Source organism: Copadichromis virginalis, linkage group LG10 (genome assembly GCF_057382275.1).
Source record: "Copadichromis virginalis isolate Kocher_CV1m ecotype Utaka linkage group LG10, C_Virginalis_male_GT1.1, whole genome shotgun sequence".
In the NCBI taxonomy this organism is placed as follows: domain Eukaryota; kingdom Metazoa; phylum Chordata; class Actinopteri; order Cichliformes; family Cichlidae; genus Copadichromis; species Copadichromis virginalis.
Genome location: NC_140627.1, coordinates 9,143,979 through 9,171,762, shown reverse-complemented (window position 1 = coordinate 9,171,762; position 27,784 = coordinate 9,143,979). Strand labels below are relative to the sequence as shown.

General features: G+C 40.4%; 1 protein-coding gene across 2 annotated transcripts in view; it reads right to left on the bottom strand.

The window, feature by feature from the left end:
• Positions 1–27,674, bottom strand: part of zswim7 (zinc finger, SWIM-type containing 7) — a 35,041-nt gene extending 7,367 nt beyond the window's left edge. Inside the window, exons 1-5 of one of the 2 annotated variants that reach the window (XM_085469698.1) lie at positions 27,508–27,674; positions 13,707–13,728; positions 5,150–5,252; positions 956–1,060; positions 97–746 (exon numbers count right to left, since the gene is read on the bottom strand). In XM_085469698.1, the coding sequence (XP_085325824.1) occupies positions 588–746; positions 956–1,060; positions 5,150–5,252; positions 13,707–13,728; positions 27,508–27,583 (465 nt within the window). In that variant the 5' untranslated portion in view covers positions 27,584–27,674 and the 3' untranslated portion in view covers positions 97–587. Of the gene's footprint in view, positions 1–96; positions 747–955; positions 1,061–5,149; positions 5,253–13,706; positions 13,729–27,507 lie in introns of those variants that run through there. The other variant, XM_085469697.1, reaches the window with a different exon arrangement.
• Positions 27,675–27,784: the final 110 nt, after the last annotated feature.

Below are 27,784 nucleotides of genomic sequence, written 5' to 3'. Positions count from 1 at the left end.
TTGCTTGAGTTGGCAAAGATTTTCCACTTAGATCATGCTTGAATGACAAGACACAACTGTGTGTGTGTGTAAATATACTACTTTATATAATGGAAATGTCCCCCTCACGTTCCAAAATATGTAAAGGTTTGGTGTGGTTAGCCACTGCTCTGGGGGTTTCACCTCTGGGGCTATAAATACTACTACTACTACTCAAGCCCCTGACAGCTGGAGGACTACCATTTGAAGACTGCAAGGAGCAACCAGGTCAGGAAAATACAACAAACTCCTATGAGTGCTTTTCAGAAAACAAAACACAACAACCTAGGCAATCAAATACAAAGCATTAGAACCCTTTGTAGTGAAGACACCAATTATGTGCAAAGCAGAAAAACCTCAATAGCAACATGTCGTATAGCTTTCTCTTGTTATTGATATAATAGCAGCAAGTATCAACACTCTTAATAAAACATGTCATCCAAGTGCTCTTAGGCAATTCCCATGCTAACTTGACTTGGTGGTGTTTCTGAAATGGATATGAGAAGGTGAAGAGGAAATAACAGAGAAGAAAACAAGGCAGCAAATAAATTATCTAAACGGACATACAATTAAAAACTACTAACATAAACAGCACGCACCCACAACACTGCACTACAAATAAACATAACTTTTACTTCCTCATCATTTATAGGAATACTGTGATGTAAAGAGCTCAGCTGATCGTTGGTTTGTGAAAGCACCCTTATCACAGGCAGTGTAATCTTTATCTGAAAAATAAAACAAACACTAAATGCAGCTACAAAAAGAAAATGCACTTTAATCAGCTTTTTTTTTTTCGCTTTAAAACTATCATTGGCAAGTACACAGATACATCTGTGTAGCACTTATATTTAAACGATATTCTCTCTCCACTCCCCACATCTACCCAACTAAAAACCTTTAGTGCAACACGACATATGGTCTGTATGAGACTTACCACCAGGCCGTCATTTCTACGTAGCACACTGTAGGCAAAGGCTGGACATGGGCAGTAGTGGCAGGACAAGAAGCAAGTGTACAAACGTCCCGAACCTCCCGTTACCTGAAAGATATTAATGCAAAACATACTTAAATATGTGACAAAGTTTGTGTTTACTGACCTCAAATGAAATAAATGTCACTTGCAGAGGTATCATTTGTTGTTTATGAGGGGGATTCTGAAATTAAATCTGACTACAGTACTGCAGAGGCAGTTGTGTAGATGAGAAGTGGAGAAAAAAAGCATGCAATGGAATGAAGGAAAACAAGTTGTTTCCCCAAATGATTCTCTACGAGTTCAGGCATAGCTGGCCGAGTTGTGGATATTACAGACGTAATCTTGTTCCATATGGATCTTTCCCTCCTTTTTATATCTATCTATCTATCTATCTATCTAAATTTAAGATTGAGAAATATTTTGTTCTAAAACCTTAAAAAAACAAAACAAATGTAGCTATGATGTAGACCAGCAAACAAACAAACTGTCTTTCCTAGTGTTCATATGATTACCTCAACCAAGGAGGTTATGCTTTTGGTGCTGTGCATGGTGTGAGTGTGTCTTTAAAACCTTTGAGACTACCGAACCAGTGGAGGAGAGAAGAAGAGATTGCTACGACAGATGAACAGTACCTGAAAGTCATGTCCTTAAGAAATAGGAAAAACAAAACAAAACAGCAAAGAGCGGACACAGAACCTGAGCGATGCATCTGAACCTTTTGTTTGACCCATCTACCCTCTTAGACAAGGCCTCATCAGAAATGGTCTTAGTGGAAGAGTGGCTATCAAGAAGCCATTGCTAAGGAAGGAAAACTGAGAGAAAGGGCTGAGATATGACAAAGTACACAAGAGCTGGACTGAAAATCAGTGGCAGTGAGTCTGATGGAGCCCTTTGAGTACTCTATATAAGAACCAGTCCACGTACCATTGTGGCCAAGCGTATATAAAGAGCTGACCAGTTTTTCATCTCTCTCACAAGCTCCCGGACTTACAGATTTCTAATGTTCTGCTCACTCACCCAAGCACACACCTCCCCACAGATTTACTGATCAGTTTGTAAACAACATAGTTGATGCATATCTTACTTGTGTGGAAGGTAGAGCCACTTGTAACACTGAAGACTAGTTACAGAACTCATAGGAAAGCTTGCCTTTAAGGCTCTGTTGAAGAATAGAGGTGATCAAAACACATATTTACCTTCAAGCAGATTAAGACTGTACAAGCTTTTGCCTTGTATACTGCATTTCTATGTATGTTTGCACATGTTTCAATTTCTGTATTTCCCATTTTGCTAGCAAATTAAAGAAATGAGGGGGGGGGGGGGGGGGGGGACTCAACACTTTTGCAGAGCATTGCACTTCATAGACCGCATGCCGGCAAATTGAGAGGAATATAATGGTGTAAACTATTCTTTAGCTTCTACCAACTACATGATTTCTCATTAGTTATTTAGATAAGTAATAAATAATGCATTTTTAAAAAACCTGGGTGGGATGCCTAATGGCCTTGGCTGACTGAAGCTGCTCATGATGTCAGCATTCGCTCCCAGCTACAGACAGTGATTTAGGTGCCGTCCTCATACACATGACACACGAGGACATTAAGTCGGTGGATTAGCTTGACACTTCACAATAACTAATGCTTGCCAAGATGGCAGAGCAGGCTCCATTATTCTCCAAAGCTTCAATGAATTACCTTTGCCTCTGACCTACAAAAGCAAAAACACCTCATTTATTCAATGTGACACTTCATTATTTAAAAAAAAAAAAAAAGGCACAAAAGAGACAATTACATAGACTCACAACACCTCACTAAAGATGTACTTTCCACACCAAGATGAGGACAGAAGCTGTAAAACTGTGACCACATGGACAAGGACCACTACAGTTTCTAAAGAGCCAAGTTTAAAATCAGCTCACACCAGCTTTTTTTGTTTTCATGAGGCTCTGCTGCAGTTCTCACCACAAAGCTAGTGGCAAGTATCATCAAAAGACACCAAACTGCGCTTGCACTGCTTGGCAGGCATCGAAGTTTCTTCAAAAAAGAAAAAAACGCTATACATCAGCGTCTCTCTGTTACTCACTGCAGTTGGACTCAGCAGAGTTCTGGCTTCATCTCTTCTACAAGCAGTGGCTCCCATGAGAGTATTTGCCATTAACGTGAGCCAGAGGAGCAGGAACTAGGGCAGCTCTCCGTTCCACGCCACAAACTTTGGGGAAATTTATAGTGGGAAGTCATTAAGATACGCTACCCCTGTGTCTGTATGCCAACATGCTGTATATGTGCATTATCAGTCAACCCTGACTGGGTGCATTTATTCTGACTTACAAAACACAGACCTGGAGATTCTCATGTGTAATGATGAATTACTTTAAGAACCAAAAAGCCTTCATGTTAATGCTACAAAGACTTATGTTTTACATTCCATTAAGAAGAATGGTTTAGCTTATAACTAATGGCACTTCAGAGAGGATTAAATAAACCCTCCTTACAGCCAGTCACACATCTCAGCAGGCCATGTCACCACCACCACCTTAAACTGAAACCTTAAAACATGACCTGAACTGGATATTTGATAGATAATTAAATAACTTACAGACAACATTTCATATTGTCACCTTGAACTGTGAGAAGCTGTAATAACTTTCTATTTCCCCACTATATTAATGACAGTTGACTCAAAAACATTTATTTTAAGTTTCAGTACTTCTAAGACTTCACCACTCACAAATTCTCTTTCCAAAAAAACAAAACGGTGGTACATTTCTTATCAAAAGGTCATTTGACTTTAAGAATGAGATAAGACTGTAAAGAAAAATTGCACTGAAATGCCAAGTTCTCATGGGTTATTCATAAGGTGACAAAATAACCACTACAACACGAGAAACTCCGTCCAACAGAAACAAATTATTAGTAGGAAATGACAAAAATGGCCGAATCTGTTCATTTATCATCTTCTTTCCATTGAACACACGCATCACTGCACTTCCAGTAAATGCATTTCTTTCCCAAATAAGATTATTTTTGTAATGTGGTGAGAGACGGCTGCTCCCTCCTCTTCCCGCCTTACAGGAAATTGGCATAAATGCTTGACATGTGGATGACTAATTGCAGAAAAGCCAGAAAATGAGCTAAAGCTCCAACTCCCAGTGGTAGCATATACTTCCTGAAGATGCTCCAGTCTGGTCAAAATCACAGGGCCTCAAGTCCAACCTTGAACGTTATTTCATCACTTAACCTTTGATCCTCACAGCAGTAACTTCACCTCCTTTTTTTATTTCTCATTAGAAATCAGGGACCTGCTTTGATTCATTTTAGCTGGAACCTAATATGTGTCTTCATGCACTTCTCACTATGTTCTGATGTGTTCAGGTATTTTTAAGGGGTTGGTTTGATTTTAAATGCTGCCTACTGACAAGTGAAGTCAGAGAGCAGTGTAAGCTAAATGTCTGAGCCATGCCTCTGAGACATGATTTGAACAGACACTGTTAAATTAAAACTTTATATAAGTGCCACCTGGCTGGATTACAGGAGGAAACTCACAGCTGTCAAAATGAACTTATAAGATGCAAAAGCGAATTTGATGCTTTTGGATTAAAAAAATAAATAAATAAATCTAAAACTCTCAAGTGATTCAAGTTGCCAGAAATATTTAGAAATACTGATGTAAAATGGTCAGACATGAGGTAGCTGCGGTGTGAATGATGTGGAAAAGTTAAGTTGTGCTGAAAATTTCACAACACGAACAAAATCCATGTCTTTATTTAGCTGCATTGTGCTCTAACGCTCCTCTCATAAAACTACTTTTTACAAGAGGCTAAAGGAGTTTACAGGAAATTCAGGACACAATGACCACAACCTTGGTGGACTGCTTTGTTTCTCCCACTACAACTGATGCCTTGTCCCCCTGAGGCTAACTCATAAGCTTGCAGCACGACTCAGGACAAATTTCAGGAAAATAGTCCTTTTTCTTTCACATTAAGTCATTTCCTGTCTTATAAAAATGTTCTTCATGCGTAAAATGCTTTTGTAAATTTGTACTTTTAGGAAGGAATTTCTCACATGCAGTGAGAAACACCTTTTATGACCTTGGCAGGCACAGAGAAGTGAGACTCGGGCTTAAAAAAAAAAAAAAAAAAAAAAAAAAAAAAGAGACCTGAAAGGCCTTGCGTCCACTGGGAGCTGTCAAACAGGTGACTGAGTGCTGGTCAACCAAATCCAAAGCCTGTAACGCACAAGACCCGAAGACAAACTTCAGCCTATGAGACAAGAAGAAGAAGGAGTCGTCAAAACAACAACAGAAGCTTTGTGCTCAGATTTAAAAGTGTATAAGAAAAGCAAAACAATCACAGAAACCTGTCATTTCTTAATTAAAAATGCCAGATCGTCATGGATTTTAGGAGTTTGCTGATTTTTCTGTTGTTATATTATAGCAGTTTTCCCAAAATTTGAAAAAAAATGGCCACCCACAGTTTGGATGATTTTTTTTTTCCCCCCCAATATTTTATTTTAATTTTTTCAGCATAGAAAACCCCATCAACAAACAAATACAGCTCAGGCGCTGAGATGATAGGACAAGAAATAGCACAACAATAATATGAATCAATAGGCAAAGACAAAAGAAAAAAAAGAAAGAAAACATTAAAATCAGGAACTACCAGTATCCATAATGAATTAAATGTCATGAATATGTAATAAACAGGGAAGTTGCAGTGCCATGGTACATGTTTATACAACGTGAGCCTTCTCAAGGCGAGTACAAAACGGAGTCCAGGATTTTGAGAAAACATTTGCTGCAGGTGTTTGCAGGTATCGAACTTTTTCCAGTTGAATGACTGATAGCATGTCATTGAGCCAGACACTGAAGGAGGGAGGAGCAGCGGACTTCCATTCCTGTAGAATAAGTCTTTTCGCGATCATCATTCCGAGGTCGATTGGCACCCACACAGTCGCAGGGATAGTTCTGGAACGTACACAGCCAAAAACTGCAATTTCTGGATTGGGTGAGATGGAAATCCCATAAGCTTTAGAGTACCAATCAAATATTTTGAACCAAAAATTGGTCAATGAGGGGCAATGCCAGAAAGCGTGAGCCAATGTGCTCTCTGATGTTTTACATCTGTCACATATGGGGGAAGTTGAAGGATGAATTTTGTGTAGCCGAACCTTGGAATAATGTAGCCGATGGACAATTTTAAATTGTATTAATTGATGTCTGCTGTTAACAGAGCAGGAATGAATTTTTGATAGGCATTTGTCCCACATAGATTCTGATATTTCTATGCCCAATTCCTCCCTCCAAGCGTCTCTTATCCTCGTAGTCTGCACTTCAATGCTGTCAGCAAACAAATGTACAATTGTAGAAATCAAATGTTTGGAGTAAGGAGGGCTCAGGAACACCTTAAAAAGGTTATGTTCATGTGGAACATCTTGGCAATTCTTCATATTGGATTGCATAAAATGCCTGACTTGTAGGTAACGGTAAAAATGTGAATGCGGTAAATCAAATTTTTTGCTTAAGCTGATTAAATGATGCAAATTTTCCATCTATATAAAGATCTTTGAATATGATTAAGCCCTTCTCCTTCCAAACATAGGATTTATCATCCCAAGGAGGCAAAAAGGCATGGTTATCACATATTGGTGCCTGCACAGAGGAGTTTGGCAGTTCAAAAAAAACCTCTAACTTGGTTTAAAATTCGCACAGATTATTTCAGAACAAACCCCAGTTTCTTAAGACTTTCTGTATGAAAGAAAGAACGGCACTAGTATGGGCAGAACTTTGTGCCATCAGAAACTAAATTTGAATAAGATCAATTCAAATTTGAATTGCTCAAATTTAATCTGAATTGCTCAACTTGAATAAAACCTTCTGAAGCTGAATTTGAATTAGCCTAATTTGAAATCCAATAAATTGATTTGAAAATGATCATCACTGAATCGAAACAGAATTTTACATTATGAAAATTAATTAATTTAATTTGAAATTGTATTCATCCTTCTTTAAATTTAGCTTTTGAATGCTTTCAGTTTCACTGCTCACCATTCAATTTCAGTTCTACAATTCAGTTTTTGGGGGCATACATCCAGGCCATTTGTGAAAGCCGCAGAGTAATCGAGCACCGTTTGTACCTGCAGACCTTCCTACAGCATCTTGAGTTGGAGCGGGACACAGATTTAAGTATTCAGAAGTCATTCGTCATGTCAGATGACCGGCAGATAAACGTTCAGGTTGGTAATAAATATATTACCTGTATAAGAAAAAGCATCATGTAAACAAATGATATCTGATAACTGTTATGCTTATTGTAGCTGTTTGCTAAAAAAAAAAAAAAAAAAAAAAAAAAAGCTAAATTTAGCTTAGTTTGCCCTGGGTTCAGCTTCGACAAATATGATCGACTGTTTCCAGTAGAATATGATCAGTGTTGGGTAAGTTACTTTAAATTAGTAACTTAGAAGTAACTAGTAATGTAACTATCAAAAGTACTTGATAGTTACTCGTTGCTTTCAAAGTAACTAGTTACTAGGGAAAGTAACTTTGGTTTAACTCAGAATTCTCTTGTTAATGTGTTGCTTCCATAACTGGATACCCAGCAAGATTTCCAGTCTTCTAGCTTGCTTACTTGCCACAAGTGCACTGTGCCACCTACCAATAGAAAGGAAAAGATAATGTGCATACAGAGGGGCAAAAAAGTATTTAGTCAGCCACCGATTGTGCAAGTTCCCCCACTTAAAATGATGACAGAGGTCAGTAATTTGCACCAGAGGTACACTTCAACTGTGAGAGACAGAATGTGAAAAAAAAAAAATCCATGAATTCACATGGTAGGATTTGTAAAGAATTAATTCGTAAATTAGGGTGGAAAATAAGTATTTGGTCATCTCAAACAAGGAAAATCTCTGGCTCTCACAGACCTGTAACGTCTTCTGTAAGAAGCTTTTCTGTCCCCCACTCGTTACCTGTATGAATGGCACCTGTTTGAACCCATCATCTGTATAAAAGACACCTGTCCACAGCCTCAAACAGTCAGACTCCAAACTCCGCCATGGCCAAGACCAAAGAGCTTTCGAAGGACACCAGGAAAAGTATTGTAGACCTGCACCAGACTGGGAAGAGTGAATCTACAATAGGCAAGCAGCTTGGTGTGAAAAAATCAACTGTGGGAGCAATCATCAGAAAATGGAAGACATACAAGACCACTGATAATCTCCCTCGATCTGTGGCTCCACGCAAGATCTCATCCCGTGGGGTCAAAATGATCATGAGAACGGTGAGCAAAGATCCCAGAACCACACGGGGGGACCTGGTGAATGACCTGCAGAGAGCTGGGACCAAAGTAACAAAGGTCACCATCAGTAACACACTACAACGGCAGGGAATCAAATCCCGCAGTGCCAGACGTGTTCCGCTGCTGAAGCCAGTGCATGTCCAGGCCCGTCTGAAGTTTGCCAGAGAGCACATGGATGATACAGCAGAGGATTGGGAGAATGTCATGTGGTCAGATGAAACCAAAGTAGAACTTTTTGGTATAAACTCAACTCGTCGTGTTTGGAGGAAGAAGAATACTGAGTTGCATCCCAAGAACACCACACCTAGTGTGAAGCATGGGGGTGGAAACATCATGCTATGGGGCTGTTTTTCTGCCAAAGGGACAGGACGACTGATCCGTGTTAAGGACAGAATGAATGGGGCCACGTATCGTGAGATTTTGAGCCAAAACCTCCTTCCATCAGTGAGAACTTTGAAGATGAAACGAGGCTGGGTCTTCCAACATGACAATGATCCAAAACACACCGCCCGGGCAACAAAGGAGTGGCTCCGTAAGAAGCATTTGAAAGTCCTGGAGTGGCCTAGCCAGTCTCCAGACCTCAACCCCATAGAAAATCTGTGGCGGGAGTTGAAAGTCTGTGTTGCTCGGCGACAGCCCCAAAACATCACTGCTCTCGAGAAGATCTGCATGGAGGAATGGGCCAAAATACCAGCTACTGTGTGTGCAAACCTGGTAAAGACCTATAGTAAACGTTTGACCTCTGTTATTGCCAACAAAGGTTATGTTACAAAGTATTGAGTTGTATTTTTGTTATTGACCAAATACTTATTTTCCACCCTGATTTACGAATAAATTCTTTACAAATCCTACCATGTGAATTCATGGATTTTTTTTTCCACATTCTGTCTCTCACAGTTGAAGTGTACCTCTGGTGCAAATTACTGACCTCTGTCATCATTTTAGGTGGGGGAACTTGCACAATCGGTGGCTGACTAAATACTTTTTTGCCCCACTGTATTTCCACGAGAGAAATCCCATGCCTGGACCGTTGTTGACCGCCGCCATGATTTTAGCCTACGTCACAACATCATGTGCGCTTTTTACATCCAACAGGAAAACTGCAGTTGTGGTGCTTTTGATTGTACTCAGAACTCGGAAATTCTGCCTTCTGAATAGGAAGATGTAGGTAACACCAGACTGCAGATGAGCTGCATACAGGGCTGGACTGGGACAAAAAAAAATCGTCCCGGGCATTTTGACTAGAGACCGGCCCACTATTATAGGAAAAATCATAAAGCCTTTGAATGAAAATAAACACTGTTGTGACAGTGATGTACACTGTCTTGATGGTATATATGTATCAATCTATCAATCGTTTGTTGTAAGACTCAGATAATAATTTTTCATTTTTTTTTTTTTTAATAAAAGCTAGACATTTTAAATGAGAATAAGAAAGTATTTCCTTGTGCCCCCCTTTCCCTTTTAATGCCCTACCTGGCCCCCTGGCAACACTTTGCTAGACCCGCCCCTGCACAGTTACCAGCTGTCAGCTACTTAGAAAAGGATCCTGGTTTTATTTGTCTCTCAGAAACAGTTCATAACTTCCCTTCAACTCATTCATGTCACCTAAAAGGTAAACCTGTTTCTCCATCACCTGTTCAGCTCTGATGATTCAGTAAGGACATCTCCTGGTTTCATCTTCATGTTTCCCTCTCACCAGATAACCAAACCATATCATGACCAGCAGCTTTTACAGCTGTGGCTCCAGCAAACATCAGCTGATACTAGAAATTAATATTAAATAAATTCTAACAACAGCTGATCAAGCTTAAACGTGCAGCTGTTGTTTAACGCGAGCTCCGCTGGTTTCTTCTTTCTGGCGCGAAGTGGGCGATAGACAAACAAGAGAGAAAAGCCGATCACCTGATCATTGATCAGTTTCATGATTGAAGTAGAAACGGGAGAGGGAGGGGAGAGAATAAGAGAAGAAGAGGCAGCTGACAGCGTAAAGACAGAATAACTTCAGCTTTGTGTCTTTTTCATTGTAGCTGAAGTCCGGGATAAACTGTCTTCCTTTTCACCTCAATATGAAACGCGTAATATTTTCTCTGAATACCAGACTATTCTGGGTTTTTTTTTTTAATGGGACAATTGGCAACTCTAATAATTAACCTTATGAACAAAATAAAGTTTAACATCAGTAACATAGCACCCACCCAGCTGTATAGAAACCCCGTCATGCTAGCTAGTACGCAGTACAAAAAAAGTCAGCATAACGAAAATAAACTCCACCTAAACTTGGTTTATATCTGACCCAGAAAGACTGCAGGTCATAACTTCTTACCTGAAGTTCAGTTCTCCTGACACTCGGACCGGTGGCCGGTCCTTAGTTACTTATTAAAAAACACGATTTACAACCTGAATAGGTGATAAAGCGATAGATCTTTCAGCCCAATTCTACTTTTTCTGCATAATCCATCATACAAAATGTAATCAAATGGAAAAGTCTCTTTTTAAAACTTGTTTTTTAAAACTTGCATTTTAATCTTTTAACTTTATGCATCAGGCAAAAATTTAATTATATGCAACATTCTCTGACTGGAAGAAATTAGTTTAACATTTAAACCTATTTTCTGCACATTCCAGCACATAAAATAAAATATTTTTTGTGTTTACACTCAGTCTTTCAAATAGATGCAAGTAAAACACAGCAGAAAATAAATAAAATCAAAGACTAGCGGTCCTGTTGCTCTATTTTCACCTGTAAAGCAGGAGTGGGGTAGGCGGAGGTTTACCCTGGTGCAGGTGTGCTGCAGCGGTCAGTGGAAGAATCCGCGAGTTTCTCTGTGAATTTCCCATTACGTCGTTGCGCAGTTTTCTTCCCACGCACAACGGACGCTAATGTTTTTGTCACTCTTTATGGAATCAAACTCAAAGTAAGGTCAGTACTTCCACGCTTTAAACGCTGCACGCTCATCCTCTCTCCTGCACTCGATATATGATCCATTGTTGATCTGCACACAGCTGTTGTCACGAACGTCGCACTCGCTTACGTCATTGTCATGAGACATTCTCGCAAAAAAAATAAAAATAAATAAATAAAATTAAATAAAATTTAAAAATTCAAAAAAAAAAAAATCACGGTTTTAGTAACGCAGTATTCCTACGGGAAAGTAACAGTAATCTAATTACCGTTTTTGCAATAGTAATCCCTTACTTTACTCGTTACTTGAAAAAAGTAATCAGATTACAGTAACGCGTTACAAGTAACACGTTACTGCCCATCTCTGGTCCCAACACTGAATTTGATATACAACTATCACTGAAACAGCAAACTTTGTGGGGGGAAAAACCTCAACACTTCTCATTCTCTAAATGTTTGGCCACAGCTGTATATTACACTATAAGTGCTTGTTCACTCTTGTCAGTAATTACATTTCTAAGTTCTCTTTGTGCAGTTACAGGTAAACAATATCCAATATTTTATCTAAATGACTGCTTTGTCTTTGAAAAGGTGATGGTCCAGTTCTACTCTAAGTACTTCCTTACGGTGGCTCACAGGACAAGAACTCAAGTTGAGCAATGGAGGAGGGTTGCGAGTAATGCTTGTGAGAAACAAAAGGTTATAAAGACGAGAGGCACACTGCATATCTACACAAACCACACACTCATCTGTGGTGGAGCATCTTGAACCCCCCCTTTTTTTTTCCCTCTTTATATACACATCATTTTCGTCGCTGCATGTCTCCTCGGGTTAGTGCAGATAGTTACTTTAACACAACACTCTATGTGTCTAATTAGAGCACATGTTAAATGGTTTCAAACCAGACTTCTATTGGTTTAAAGGTCTATCCTATGAAAAAGGTCATTCAATCATGTTAGATAATCACGCTGAAGTTCAGTGCAATAAGAACAACATCCCTTTATCCATTACATCCCCATCACTCAGTTTGTTTTTATTAAAATTCTGACTGGAATCATTAATGTGGACAACCTAATTGTGCTGCTATATGATAAATATGCTTCTACAAAGCCTGGGAGATTTAAAAAAGAAAAAGAAAAAAAAAAAAGACAAAAAACAAAAGTCTACTAGTGAATTGCCAGAGTGTGATGAGCCCCTAAACCAGAGGCTTCCTGTGTGATAAACAGGATGTGGTGACAGGGAGCACTCCTGTACTCTCAACATTTCGAGCCACTTTGCCAGGAAATCTCACAGAACACCATCGCAGTCCTATCGGTGTCTGTGTCACATGGGGAAACCCAGACTGCACGCATGCATAGTTGGTCATTGTCAGTGTGGTTTATCCACATCACACCCACTCAGAACCAAATTTTTTCTTACTAAGAACATAACTCAGACAGGAGTGGATCACTACTTTTATTGACTGTTTGTGGAGGTTCTCAGTCATCCAGGTCATCGTAGTCTAAGGAGGTTGGAAAGAAAAGCGTCTGGCTCACAGTGGACGTAAATGGCTTCTTTCACTCCTCTTTCAAACCATCTGTCCTCTCTGTCCAAAATGTGAACGTTGGCATCCTCGAAAGAGTGTCCTTTGTCCTTTAGATGCAGATGAACTGCTGAGTCTTGTCCTGTGGAGGTGGCTCTTCTATGTTGTGCCATGCGCTTGTGAAGTGGCTGTTTGGTCTCTCCGATGTAGAGGTCTGGACATTCCTCGCTGCACTGTACAGCATACACCACATTGTTAAGTTTGTGTTTAGGAGTTCTGTCTTTTGGGTGAACCAGTTTCTGTCTAAGTGTGTTGCTGGGTCTGAAGTACACCGGGATGTCGTGCTTGGAGAAGAGCCTCCTGAGTTTCTCTGATACACCGGCTACATAGGAGATGAAAATGTTGTTGCATCTGTCTTTCTTATCCTCCCTCGCTGGTGTCTGATCTTCTTTTCTGTGCATCTTTGCTGACTTTATAAACGCCCAATTAGGATAACCGTATGTTTTAAGTGCTTCCTTTATGTGTGTGTGTTCCTTCTTTTTCCCTTCTGGCTTAGAGGGAATATTATCTGCCCGGTGGTGTAGGGTCCTAATTACCCCAAGTTTGTGTTCCAGAGGGTGATGGGAGTCAAAGAGGAGGTACTGCGCAGTCCAGGAAAGGCAAACAGTTGTCCTTTACGCTGTGCACACTGAAGAGAATGACAACCTCAACATTCAAGTTTACCGGAAGCCCACACACGGACCAGTACCTCCTCTTTGACTCCAAGATGAAATCCAAGATGCCCTCAGTATTTGATAGGTGGATGAAAGAAATCAGAAGTACAGTACAAGCGTAGTGTGTAGTCATCAGAAGTTTAGTACAACTAAAGAAAATCAAATACATGCATGGAAAGACTGTTTGTGTGTGTTTGAGTGATTTTTCTTTTCTGGTGTACTTTTATACTAGTTGAACATTTTGATAATCAGATAATCAAAGAAAGAAAGAAAATAATACTTACGCAATCAGCAGGTCATTGGGAACTGCAAGAAGAAGAAAAAGTGAAGGTGTAAACAATTTATCAGCTGCTGCAGGGCTTGTAAGATAACACTTGGCTATTGTGTTGATGTTGAGGTAAAGATGAACTATGTAGGCAAACAGAACGTTTACTTTGTGTTTACACTTTTTTAACTTGCCTCCTTCTTCATTAGCCAGTGGAAAACTCTTCCCAGCAATTGAATGTGTGGAAGTCATTAAACTGCAAAAATACCTCATTATGCTTTATTATAGAGCTGGACGATAGAACGATAACGATATGTATCGCGATATAACTTTTACTCGATAGAGAAATTAAGCTATCGCGATAGACCTCGCCGCTCTTGTCCTCAAAAAAAAAAAAAAAAAAAAAAAAAAAAAAAAGGTCAGCCAATCCAAATTAAGTAGCACAGAGCCGAACCAATCGCAGCCGCAGCGTCACGTCGCGTGACTTGTTACGTACAGCACAAGTGCCAAGCTGCACGTGTGTTTGTTTGGGAAGCAGCCAGCGGGTAATGGAGGAAATGAGTGTGCCGACTAGAAAAATCAACCGAGCGTGACCGAAGAGAAAACAGATGATGGTTCCAATGCCGGAGAGATTGTCAAACGGAAGAGCCATAGAAGTTCCGTAGTGTGAAGGTATTTCGGCTATTTCAAGTCTGACAAAAAACAGAGTAGCGTGCACTGTAAATTGTGCCGAAAGCAAGTCTGGAAATACAATAAACTGGTGCATGCGTCACACTGTGCGCCACGTTATTGTTTCGGTGAAATGAATTTCTACAATACTGTTAATTCTACTCTCTGCAGTGTTTAAATGCTTACATATACACACAGTTACTGTCCCTCCACACTTACGACTCGGTTCTGCTTCTATGCCCCAGCTTTGTTTACTTTTTCCCACCGAGGCTTCTAGACTTCTGATTGGCCAACATTTAGGCACGGTTAGGAATCTAGCGCCACCTGCTGCTTTGGCATGTTCATAGCAGCGTTTTCCTTCATTTCTGCCTTTATGTGTGGACGGGATTATTTTTTAAAACGAAAACGGAAAATCTCCGTTTTCAAAAATACCCGTGTACGTGTGGACGTAGCCTCAGTCTCTGACTGGAAGCGCTAATTCGTCATTCGGCTTTTGTCAGACTAAAGTAACTGTTAAAACTGTTTGAAAAGCTCAGCTATACAACAAGGAGAGATTGAGAATTTCCTTTTAGTTCTCAGTTTATTTGATATTGACAAAAGTTAGTCAGTTTTGTCTGTTCTTCTGTAAAACAAACTAAGATTTATTTTTAGAATTAATATTTTGTTTCTAAGTGGAATTGACAATTTAGTCTGTTTCGTTTGTCCTATTTTGAAACTTAAACGCTTTAGCGGCTGCCTGTTGTGTAGTTTGCAATATTTGCCTTTATTTATCTGAAAAAGTCTCATGTTCCTTAAGTACATCTACCCTGTTGAACTTATTATGGGAAATAAATATTTAAATAAAAACAAGCTGCTGATTATTTCACATTTTACTTGTGAGCAACGGCACATTTAAATCTTACAAATATAGTTATTTGGCTTATATCGTGATAGATATCGTTATCGCCTGAAATGAAAAAAACATATCGTGATATGAAAAAATCTCATATCGCCCAGCTCTACTTTATTATAATCACTGTTTTACAGTTCATTTTATCTGTCAGACTATTTGTTATGATGGTGAAAAAAAAAAAAATTCAGGCGCACTCCACCACCATACTTTTGTATTCTATCACATATTTCTAAACTGGGATAGCTCTGGCACTTGAAGTCCAATAAAAACTTTAGCACACCCTCACTGCTTCCACAGGAATTAAGAAGATAAGAAGCAGTCAGGTTTTGCTAATCAAATGCATGTAAATAACTGATGATCAGCAAGAGTGAAGACCACTTCTCACTCCAACACTCCAACTTGCTAGTATGGCGCATTAAGGTATGTGTTAACACCCCAGGAGTGGACGACCCAGAAAATTCCCTCTGAAGTCAAAACATACAAAGCTCAAAAAACCTAAAAACTCTAAGAATTACCGCTCAGACTCTCCTTTGTTAAATGTTGAGCTCATTAAAGTTATTGTAGAAATCTGAAACAAAGTGAGGTGCACATAACCAGGCTGTTGTTACCTTTGCAAAGGGGTACAGGCAAACAGTACTGATAGCCTGACAGCAGTCTGCATGCTTTTTTATAAAAATCGACTCTAAGCATTGAATATGTTATTTTGAGTTTATTCCCAGAGTGGCCTCTTCATTTCAGGTTAGTTTTTACAGTTTGAAAATGTTCAGATTTAGTCTTTTTTACTATTATTGCATGGAGAGCAATCATTTTTAGGATCTTAGGAGAAATCAGAATAGGTATTAAAATAAAAAAACAACTTTACTGAAAGCAGCTGTTTTTCACATCTAGTTTGACTTTTTAGTTTCATTTTATTTAACTATAAAACCTTGATCTGTGTTTGGGGTGTTTATTTCCCATCCGCCTTGAAAAGTAGGTCATTTACAGTGGCTTGCAAAAGTATTCGGCCCCCTTGAACTTTCCACATTTTGTCACATTACAGCCACAAACATGAATCAATTTAATTGGAATTCCACGTGGAAGACCAATACAAAGTGGTGTACATGTGAGAAGTGGAACGAAAATCATACATAATTCCAAACATTTTTTACAAATGAATAACTGCAAAGTGGGGTGTGTGTAATTATTCAGCCCCCTGAGTCAATACTTTGTAGAACCACCTTTTTCTGCAATTACAGCTGCCAGTCTTTTAGGGTCTGTCTCTACCAGCTTTGCACATCTAGAGACTGAAATTCTTGCCCATTCTTCTTTGCAAAACAGCTCCACAACTGCCCTGTGACGGCCTCAAAGGTTGTCTAAGAGAATATTGGGAGCAACAACACCATGAAGTCCAAAGAACACACCAGACAGGTCAGGGATAAAGCTATTGAGAAATTTTAAGCAGGCTTAGGCCTGCTTAAAAGGCCTAAGCCTGCTTAGGCCGCGTATTGAGGCTTGCTTCGTTTATGGGAGGAGCTGAAAATGATGACGTCCGAAGCCTCGCTGCCCGGCTGTACCACGTGACTGGTTCATGAAGTGGTTTGAACTTTGCCGCGAGCTATGACAGCGATATTAACCCCTCAGACTTCATTCAAAATGTGGGTGTTTGATGGAGAGTTGTGGTTAGTGAGAGTTTGGAGACAGTTTGGAGGTTTATGAGAGTGAGGAGAGAAAGTCAGGAGAGAATGGATTTCCCAAGCCTTGAACATCCCACGGAGCACTGTTCAAGCGATCATTCAGAAATGGAAGGAGTATGGCACAACTGTAAACCTACCAAGACAAGGCCGTCCACCTAAACTCACAGGCCGAACAAGGAGAGCGCTGATCAGAAATGCAGCCAAGAGGCCCATGGTGACTCTGGATGAGCTGCAGAGATCTACGGCTCAGGTTGGGGGAATCTGTCCATAGGACAACTATTAGTCGTGCACTGCACAAAGTTGGCCTTTATGGAAGAGTGGCAAGAAGAAAGCCATTATTAACAGAAAACCATAAGTCCCGTTTGCAGTTTGTCACAAGCCATGTGGAAAACACAGCAAACATGTGGAAGAAGCTGCTCTGGTCAGATGAGACCAAAATGGAACTTTTTGGCCAAAATGCAAAACGCTATGTGTGGCGGAAAACTAACACTGCAGATCACCCTGAACACACCATCCCCACTGTCAAAGATGGTGGTGGCAGCATCATGCTCTGGGGGTGCTTCTCTTCAGCAGGGACAGGGAAGCTGGTCAGAGTTGATGGGAAGATGGATGGAGCCAAACACAGGGCAATCTTGGAAGAAAACCTCGTGGAGTCTGCAAAAGACTTGAGACTGGGGCGGAGGTTCACCTTCCAGCATGACAACGACCCTAAACATAAAGCCAGGGCAACAATGGAATGGTTTAAAACAAAACATATCCATGTGTTAGAATGGCCCAGTCAAAGTCCAGATCTAAATCCAATCGAGAATCTGTGGCAAGATCTGAAAACTGCTGTTCTCAAACACTGTCCATCTAATCTGACTGAGCTGGAGCTGTTTTGCAAAGAAGAATGGGCAAGGATTTCAGTCTGTAGATGTGCAAAGCTGGTAGAGACATACCCTAAAAGACTGGCAGCTAGTGATGTGACGTTCTGTATCGAGGCTTCAAAGCTTGTGCCAAGTAATTTAGGGGGAGTTTCCGCGATGCGCGTATCGAGGCTTGCTTCATTTATGGGAGGAGCTGAAAATGATGACGTCCGAAGCCTCGCTGCCCGGCTGTACCACGTGACTGGTTCATGAAGTGGTTCGAACTTTGCCGCGAGCTATGACAGATATAAACCTCTCAGACTTCATTCAAAATGTGGGTGTTTGATGGAGAGTTGCGGTTAGTGAGAGTTTGGAGACAGTTGGGAGGTTTATGAGAGTGAGGAGAGAAAGTCAGGAGAGAATGGATTTCCCAAGCCTTGAACATCCCACGGAGCACTGTTCAAGCGATCATTCAGAAATGGAAGGAGTATGGCACAACTGTAAACCTACCAAGACAAGGCCGTCCACCTAAACTCACAGGCCGAACAAGGAGAGCGCTGATCAGAAATGCAGCCAAGAGGCCCATGGTGACTCTGGATGAGCTGCAGAGATCTACAGCTCAGGTTGGGGGAATCTGTCCATAGGACAACTATTAGTCGTGCACTGCACAAAGTTGGCCTTTATGGAAGAGTGGCAAGAAGAAAGCCATTATTAACAGAAAACCATAATAAGTCCCGTTTGCAGTTTGCAGTATCAAATGTTGCTGACCGGGCCTGTAAAAATGAGTTTTGGGCTCAACTACTTTCTTTCTGAGACCTTCAGAGGTTGAAATTAATCCAACACCCAAACAACACATTAGATCACAGCTCGATAAACTTACTGACAACAGACAGCAAACTATATGTTTAAAGTTCAATTTCCCCAAATCATAATTACACAAATGTGCACATAGGCTGTATACTATCACATGTGTGTGGTATTGCAGCAGAGTAGCAGCACGTTGCTCTTGTGCCTTCCCTCCAGCCTCAGTCCACCTTGCTATGCTTCTCATCAGCAGTGTTGTTGCTGTTGAGGGACAACACTGCTCTGTGCCCTCTAAAAGCACTTTAAACTGATGTCCAGGTTGTGTCATCTTGCTCATTTTCTTCCTCTGGCAGGAGCTTGATACTTGTTTGTGGTCAGGGGACATGGCTAATAGGCTGTAGCTTGGATAGATTAGCACATGTCAGGGCTGCCATGTGGAGCTCTTTGTCCATTTTCTTCTCTTTCTCCTTCAGCTGTCATTATCATCCCAATCATAATGTGTATACATGTCTCACAATGGAAAATAAGAGAATTTAACAAAAAAAAAAAAATTTCCCCAGTTATGAGTCATGATTTCTTTAATCTGAGCTTCTGATTAAGGTAAAAAGACTAGTAGGGACTGTCCATTGGCACATTTGATGGGCAGCTGAAGGGTGTTGTAGCAAGTTGCTACCCGTTGTGGCGAAAACTGTGACGTGGAGCTTTCTGATGAGCCTGCTTGTTGATATGAAACCTGCAGATGTGGGCTGTGGTCAGTAATGAATCACTGGAACAGTCTTCTGGTGCCATGCATGGTGGCAGTGTAGGTAGAAGTTGAGTTGGTGGAGCCACTGAAAGGGCACAGTCGAGGTCATGGTCCACTCTAGTCCTCTTCATCTGTCAACAATCTGAGCTCGAGGGTGGAAATGCATTTTTCCAGGATGATCCGTCACTGTTCATTTTGGACCTCAGATCCAATGAGCCATGGACTCACACTTCTGAAATTTGAAATAAACTGTGGTGCATACAACCAGGTGTTTTATTTACTTTTGCAAAAGGCATCAAACAAATATACAGACAGCCCGACAGAGGTGTGGATGGTTTGGACAAAGAGGGACTCTAAGCCTAAAATATTTATAGAGAAATGCTATCGCACATCTACATGTGGTATATGTGAAAGATTGCATGGAGACTGTCTCCATATTCTGACGCTGTTTCAAATAATTTCCATTACACAGTACAATTAGGAATAACAAAGCATGACAAACAGCCCATATCAGCTGTTAAGCACGGTGGTGGAGGGGTGGAGATTTGGGCTTGTTCTGCAGCCACAAAACCTGAACACCTTGCAGTTACTGAATCTACCCTGAACTCCTCTTTAGGGCTGCCACAAACGATTATTTTGATAGTCAACTAGTCACCGATTATTTTTGCGATTTGTCGACTAATCAGATCGTGCATCCATTGGATGTAAAACGTACAGCTTATTGCACCAGCATGCATCTGCTCTTATATAACTATCATTAGCTTACAACTTTAAGTGTTTAATGTATGTGCTAACTAAAAATAAAGACAAGATGATAGTTTATTAAGTTTTAATGAAATCTGCAGATTGTTTCGGTGGAGTTTAATAAACTCAGCAGTCTGCTCCTTGCTATCTAAAATATAACAGGACTCCGGAGTATATTCTCGAGCATCTCACACTAGAGCAGGGCGATATGGTCAAAAATATTTATCACGATATATATTTGAAAATTTGCGATAACTACCGTAATTGTCGGGCTATAAGCCGCTACTTTTTGCACAAGCTTTGAACCCTGCGGCTTTTAGTCAGGTGCGGCTTTTCTATGGATTGTCCATGATTTTTGTCATATCGTAAGACGATTTGTTTTGTTTGTTCCGCTGTTGTACGGCACTACGTTGCCTGGCGGAAGGTCATGTGATCAGACACACAGTATCGGGGTTCAAGAGTGGTATGTTGGTCACATGTCCATCCGCCAGGCAACATAGTGCCGTACAAGTAGCGCGAAAAACAAACTTCAAAGTAGCGCTACACGTTCAGCCGGAGGCGTGGATGACAAGCGGCAATAAACTTGCGAAAAGCAAGTTATGCTCAACTCCACCGGTGGAATCTGACAGCGTGGAAAAGTGTGAAAACATCCATGATCACCAACGGATTTCGAAGGGCTGGACTGCTGCATGATGGAGAGGAGGACACCGCCACAGCCCTTCTGAGGGTGTTCGACTCTGACACTGACAACGAGGATTTGTTTGGTTTTGAAAGTGACAACAAAGGAAAGAAGCTGAGAGTGGATGACGAAGCCATCCTGAGCCTGTTCGTTTCCGACACTGGAGAAGAGGACTTTGGTGGTTTTAGTGCGCAGGAAGATGGTGGTGAATGACTGACTTTTCTTCTTGTTAAAGCCGTGTCACTGCACCTGAGCCTAAAAGGTAGTCCGAATCTATTTTTCTGGTGTGCTGTAGGTTATTGTTATGTACTACATTTGTTACTCATTTATGAAGCACAGTACATGTTTCGTACTTGTAATTACCGCTACTTGTACATATACCAAAAAAGTTGTGCAAATATGTACCCATAACTTGTTTTTCAAAATATTCATAAAAGGGGTGTGTCTCCAAACAGCCATCTCTTTCCTGACAATTCCCTTTGTGCATATTCTCTTACATATGATAAGTCAACATTGAAACACCTGCGGCTTTTAGTCAGGTGCGGCTAATGTATGTACAAAACAGGATTTTCCCCTGATTTTAGCTTGTGCAGCTAATATTCAGGTGCGCTTTGTAGTCCGGGAAATACGGTATATAACTGACAATAATTGATGCGAGACAAAATACAACTCCACAACTTTACTAGCGCAAAAACCCCCCATCCATTTATTTTCACTTAAACAAGCAGCTGTTTTTTTATGTGCATTAAAGCTATATAAAAATTTAACAGTGCAAAAGCAAATTCCTTGCTGAAAGTTTAACCAAAAGGCATTTCCAGTAGAAATGGGCTGACATATCCTCACCATAACCATGTATAATATCCACTGAAGTTAAAAACTGGTGCTTTGCAGCATTAAACTGCAGTGTGCCAAATAAAAAAGTCAAATACGTATTTTTCGGACCATAAGGTGCATGGGATTATAAGACACATTAAGCAAAACAAAGCAGTCAGATAAATCAAACTATTCAACTGATTCTTCTTGCTTCCTCCACTTCTGTACCATTGATTCATTAATGCTGTATTCTATCACAGCTTCTCTATTCCCATGTTGTTGCAGTATATTGATGACTAACATTCTATTGTGGATGGATTATCTCAGTTGTTCTCCTGACTGAAGTTTGGTCTGTTTACAGCATCCTACCATGCGATTGCATTTGTCTCTAACCATCAGGAACCCTCACGTTAACTTTTATCGAGTGGAAAAGTGTTAGCATTCATCCTCCAGCTTCACTGTTTATGTTATGCTAACATAGCTATGTCGCTAGCGATCACCTAGCACATAGCCCAACTTCAGTAACCCTACGAACGTCACTGCCATTTAGTTTCCTGTCTTCATTTATGTTGGAAGTGATAGCAGAGCAGTACGTTTGAATTATTATTATTATTTTTTTTTTTTAAATCTCTCAGTCAGAACATGTTATATCATACTTAGCTCGCTAGTTTAGCTAGTTACCTAACTTCTGCTAACTTCTTGCTAACTTTTAATTCCGTTAAATGTAATGCATTCTGTTTTCATGGATGCCTGGATGTTAAACTTCATAGTTACACCTGGTAAAGCAGCAATGCTGATCGTTTTATTAAAGATGAAAGAATTTAGACAGTTTTTAACTCTCAGTGATGCTGCAGTGTTTGTTTGACTTTGGGAACTGAAGGAGACGAGTTTAGGACCCAGATTACTCCGAGATTTACGAGCACCATAGTCCAACAAATACAGCAATAACAACGGCCTGCGTGCATGTTCTACACAAAAAAAAAAAAAAAAAAAAAAAAAAAAAAAAAAAAGTGCTTTGGTGGGTATCTGACAGGCAAACACCAAGCCAGTTCCACATCACTGAAGCGGCACCATTTTTACAAACCAATTCTGGTTTATCTGTTTCACTCAACGATCCGCTTTCTCCCTTCTCATTCTCCGTTGCTGCCATGCTTTTTCGGCCATGTGCGTATGAAAACAAAGGCACTGCGCATGCGCGTTTTACCCATATTCTATCGCGATATTTCATTTTCTTATCGTTTCCTAACATTGTACCAGTATTACCATGAACAGTATAATATGGCCCAGCCCTATCTCACACTTTTGATAATCAGTTGTCTGCTTGACGTTTATTCAGCTGTGTAAAAACTATAACTCTAACCGATTTACTCAGGAAGAAATAATATACTGAAAAAAGCCAAACAATAACATTTTTATATAAGTGACTTATATATATATATCATGTTTAACCCGAGTAGCGAAAGACGGCGGTGGGTTTGAAAACAATTTGCTGGCAGCCCGGTATTCTCACCGGCTCTAAGTGAGCCTTGAATCCCGGCTAGCTATCGAGCTGGTGGGTAACAGACATCTCCGAAAAGGTCGGGCCACGAAGTATACAACCGACCCATCCTTCAAATCTGGGGAAATGAAGGGCACATTTGTCAGCCGCATTTGTCAGAGTCTTCGAATTTGGACAGTCTTTGTCGTGTCGCTGTAACGTAATTGGCCTACAAATGCCAGTTGTCGACGATTTTGATAGTCGACGTAATCGTGACTAGTTGACTAATCGTGGCAGCCATACTCCTCTTTATACCAAAGTGTTCTAGAGTCAAATGTGCGGCCATTTGTCAGACAGCTAAAGTTTGGCCCAAACTGCATGATATAACACAACAATCACCCAACAGAAAGACTGAAGAAGAAAAGAATCAATGTGCTGACCCATCAAAGCCCCCCAAAAATCAACCTGATTGAAATAAGAAGTGAGACTACTAGAGCTGTACTTAAAGAAATGTATGCAAACCACAATAAAGTGAAGCACTGTTGTGACAAAAAGTACAAAAATATTCCTCCACATCAATGTGAGAGACTAATAGTGTCATAGAGAAAATTATTACTTCAAGTCATTCCTGCTATAGATGGTTTTCCAAGCTATCAAATCAAGGGTTGTAATTTTTTGCACTTAGAGCATTATCTGTGTTATGTTTTCTGGCTATGTTTTCTCCTGGAATAGAAAGATGAGCATGGAGGCAAGCTGTTGCCCATGTGGCTATCTGTTCAAATGTAATGAACCTTAATGCAGGTAAAATGAAACAACTGTTGAGATGGCCTTGGGCAAGGCACTGCCTCAGATGGGCTTTGTGTCAACCTTCTAACTTGCATGGGCATGCCTTTAATAAAAAAATAAACACACCAATGCTTAAAATAGGAGTTCATGGTTCAGTTTGGCCATTTATTTGGCTAAAGTACAACCCATAGTTACTAAATAATGTAATATAGTTTATGGAGGCCACCACATATTTCAAATATAACAAGGGTTTCAACAGACAAAAACATGGCTGTGCCATGGGCTCCCTGGTGTCACCTATTGTAGCCAACCTTTACATGGAGGAAGTGGAAAGGAAGGCTCTTGACTCTTTCAAAGGAAGAGTACCCAGCCACTGGTACAGATATGTAGACGACACCTGGGTCAAAATCAAGAAGTGGAATCCTTCACTGCTCACATTAACGCTGTGGATAAAAATACCAAGTTTACCAGGGAAGACACAAAGGATAACCGTTTGCCTTTCCTGGACTGTGCCATGCGCATTGAAGAGAATGGAAACCTCAACACTGAAGTTTACCAGAAGCCCACACACACGGACCAGTACCTCCTCTTTGACTCCCACCACCCTCTGGAACACAAACTTGGAGTAATCAGGACCCTACATTATCGGGCAGATAATGTTCCCTCTAAGCCTGGAGGGATAAAGAAGGAACACACACATGTAGAGCTGGGCGATAGAACGATAACGATATGTATCGCGATATAACTTTTACTCGATAGAGAAATTAAGCTATCGCGATAGACCTCGCCGCTCTTGTTCTCTTAAAAAAAAAAAAAAAAAAAAAAAAAGTCAGCCGATCCAAATTCAGTAGCGCAGAGCCGAACCAATCACAGCCGCAGCGTCACGTCGCGTGACTTGTTACGTACAGCACAAGTGCCAAGCCGCACGTGTGTTTGTTTGGGAAGCAGCCAGCGGGTAATGGAGGAAATGAGTGTGCCGACTAGAAAAATCAACCGAGCGTGACCGAAGAGAAAACAGATGACGGTTCCAATGCCGGAGAGATTGTCGAACGGAAGAGCCATAGAAGTTCCGTAGTGTGAAGGTATTTCGGCTATTTCAAGTCTGACAAAAAACAGAGTAGCGTGCACTGTAAATTGTGCCGAAAGCAAGTCTGGAAATACAATAAACTGGTGCATGCGTCACACTGTGCGCCACGTTATTGTTTCGGTGAAATGAATTTCTACAATACTGTTAATTCTACTCTCTGCAGTGTTTAAATGCTTACATATACACACAGTTACTGTCCGTCCACACATACGACTCGGTTCTGCTTCTATGCCGCAGCTTTGTTTACTTTTTCCCACCGAGGCTTCTAGACTTCTGATTGGCCAACATTTCTACACGGTTAGGAATCTAGCGCCACCTGCTGCTTTGGCATGTTCATAGCAGCGTTTTCCTTCATTTCTGCCTTTATGTGTGGACGGGATTATTTTTTAAAACGAAAACGGAAAATCTCCGTTTTCAAAAATACCCGTGTACGTGTGGACGTAGCCTCAGTCTCTGACTGGAAGCGCTAATTCGTCATTCGGCTTTTGTCAGACTAAAGTAACTGTTAAAACTGTTTGAAAAGCTCAGCTATACAACAAGGAGAGATTGAGAATTTCCTTTTAGTTCTCAGTTTATTTGATATTGACAAAAGTTAGTCAGTTTTGTCTGTTCTTCTGTAAAACAAACTAAGATTTATTTTTAGAATTAATATTTTGTTTCTAAGTGGAATTGACAATTTAGTCTGTTTCGTTTGTTCTATTTTGAAACTTAAACGCTTTAGCGGCTGCCTTTTGTGTAGTTTGCAATATTTGCCTTTATTTATCTGAAAAAGTCTCATGTTCCTTAAGTACATCTACCCTGTTGAACTTATTATGGGAAATAAATATTTAAATCAAAACAAGCTGCTGATTATTTCACATTTTACTTGTGAGCAACGGCACATTTAAATCTTACAAATAGTTATTTGGCTTATATCGTGATAGATATCGTTATCGCCTGAAATGAAAAAAACATATCATGATATGAAAAAATCTCATATCGCCCAGCTCTACACACATGTAAAGGAAGCTCTCAAAACATGCGGTTATCCTAATTGGGCTTTCATCAAGTCAGCAAAGATGCACAGGAAAGAAGATCAGACACCAGCTAGGGAGGATAAGAAAGACAAACGCAATAACATTGTCATCCCCTATGAAGCTGGTGTATCGGGAAAAACTCAGGAGAGTCTTCTCCAAGCCAGACATCTCAGTTTACTTCAGACCCAGCAACACACTTAGACAGAAACTGGTTCATCCCAAAGACAAAAATCCTAAACACAAACTTAATAATGTAGTGTATGCTGTACAGTGCAGCGAGGAATGTCCAGACCGCGGCATTGGAGAGACCAAACAGCCACTTCATAAACGCATGGCACAGAAGAGCCACCTCCACGGGACAAGACTTGGCGGTCCATCTGCATCTAAAGGACATCGAGGATGCAAATGTTCACATTTTGGACAGAGAAAACAGATGTTGTGAAAGAGGAGTAAAAGAAGCCATTTATTTCCACCGTGAGCGACCATCTTTGAACAGAGGTGGTGGTTTACGACACCAACTGTCTGTCATCTATAATCCAGTTTTGAGATACCTTCCCAGACGCCTTAATGCCCACTCACATCCTGGGCCATCTGACCTCAGGAAATCACATGATAGGGTGGGGCCAGGTTTCACAATGAGCTCACCCGAAACCTTGGCTGATTGTGACCTACACCCATTTTCACACCTTGGCTCATGTGATTAGGTAGAGGATCATTAGGGGGTCCATTGTCCCTCGTGGGGGGATACTCCTACATGGCTTAAATCTGGTACTCCACCATTTGACCCTAGAACTGAAGAAGCTTCTCTGATGAGAGGTGAACCGTCTTCAAGAAAATTAAAGACGTCTAGACACGTTTCTTTCCAAGCTCCTTAGACCATGTGAACAATATACACAAAACGTTGATACGGTTCACATATTGTTCATTTACAGCATATATGATAACATATATATGCTGTATATATTATAATTTCTATATAGCATCGTGGGCTAACAAAAACCAATATTACGTAAATTTCTCACAGTCTAATATACCTGTTTTGTTTAGTTAGAAATGGTAAGAAAGACAGATTTCTGTCAAATACGCAGACAAACAGACCATAATTCCATAGATGCTTGGGGTTTTTGGCTGATGGTCCATTTTGTGGTAGGAATAAAGTGTGTATTGCAACGCAGCTGCCTTTATCAAACTATGGTATGTCAAAAAGCTTCATGTAAATTTAAACCTGTAGCAATTTATCTATGGAGGGAAGCTTGGGGCTAAAGTTGTGTGTGATAACAGCGCCTCCTACTGCCAAAATGTAAAAGTGCATCACTTTAAGTAGCAGGGCCATAATTATGAGGTTTCACAACAACTACTACATTGACATTGCTGTGAAGCACGGTAAAGTAAAGCTCGCTGCCAGCTGCGTTTCAGTTACTGGAAGTTAACTAGTCCTCACAGAAAAGGAGGAAATTATATGTGGAGTGCGCCTTGAATGAAAGTCGTGTCACATTCTGCTTTAACCAACAGTTAGCTAGCAATGCTAAATCTACGTTTAAATTAAACCGAAACATGTCCAGACTTTTGTCTTCGTCATATTCATCTTACTTTGAGAAGCCTCCTGGTATGTTTTCTGTATGTCTTGGAAAAGTTGTTCGGCCACTGCAGGTAAAAACGAGCGCATTTTCGCACCACTTATTACAGGATGTCTTTGATTGCTCCAGCCAATAAGGTTCCACGAAAATATTACAACTTCCCGTGTTACCCTGCTGTGGTTTTGCTTTCCTCCAAAATAAACTCCTACGTAGATCACATTTTTCTGTTTCGAGGAGATTATTTGGAAGAAAAGGCTGCTTTTGAGTTCGTTATATGAATATCTGCGATG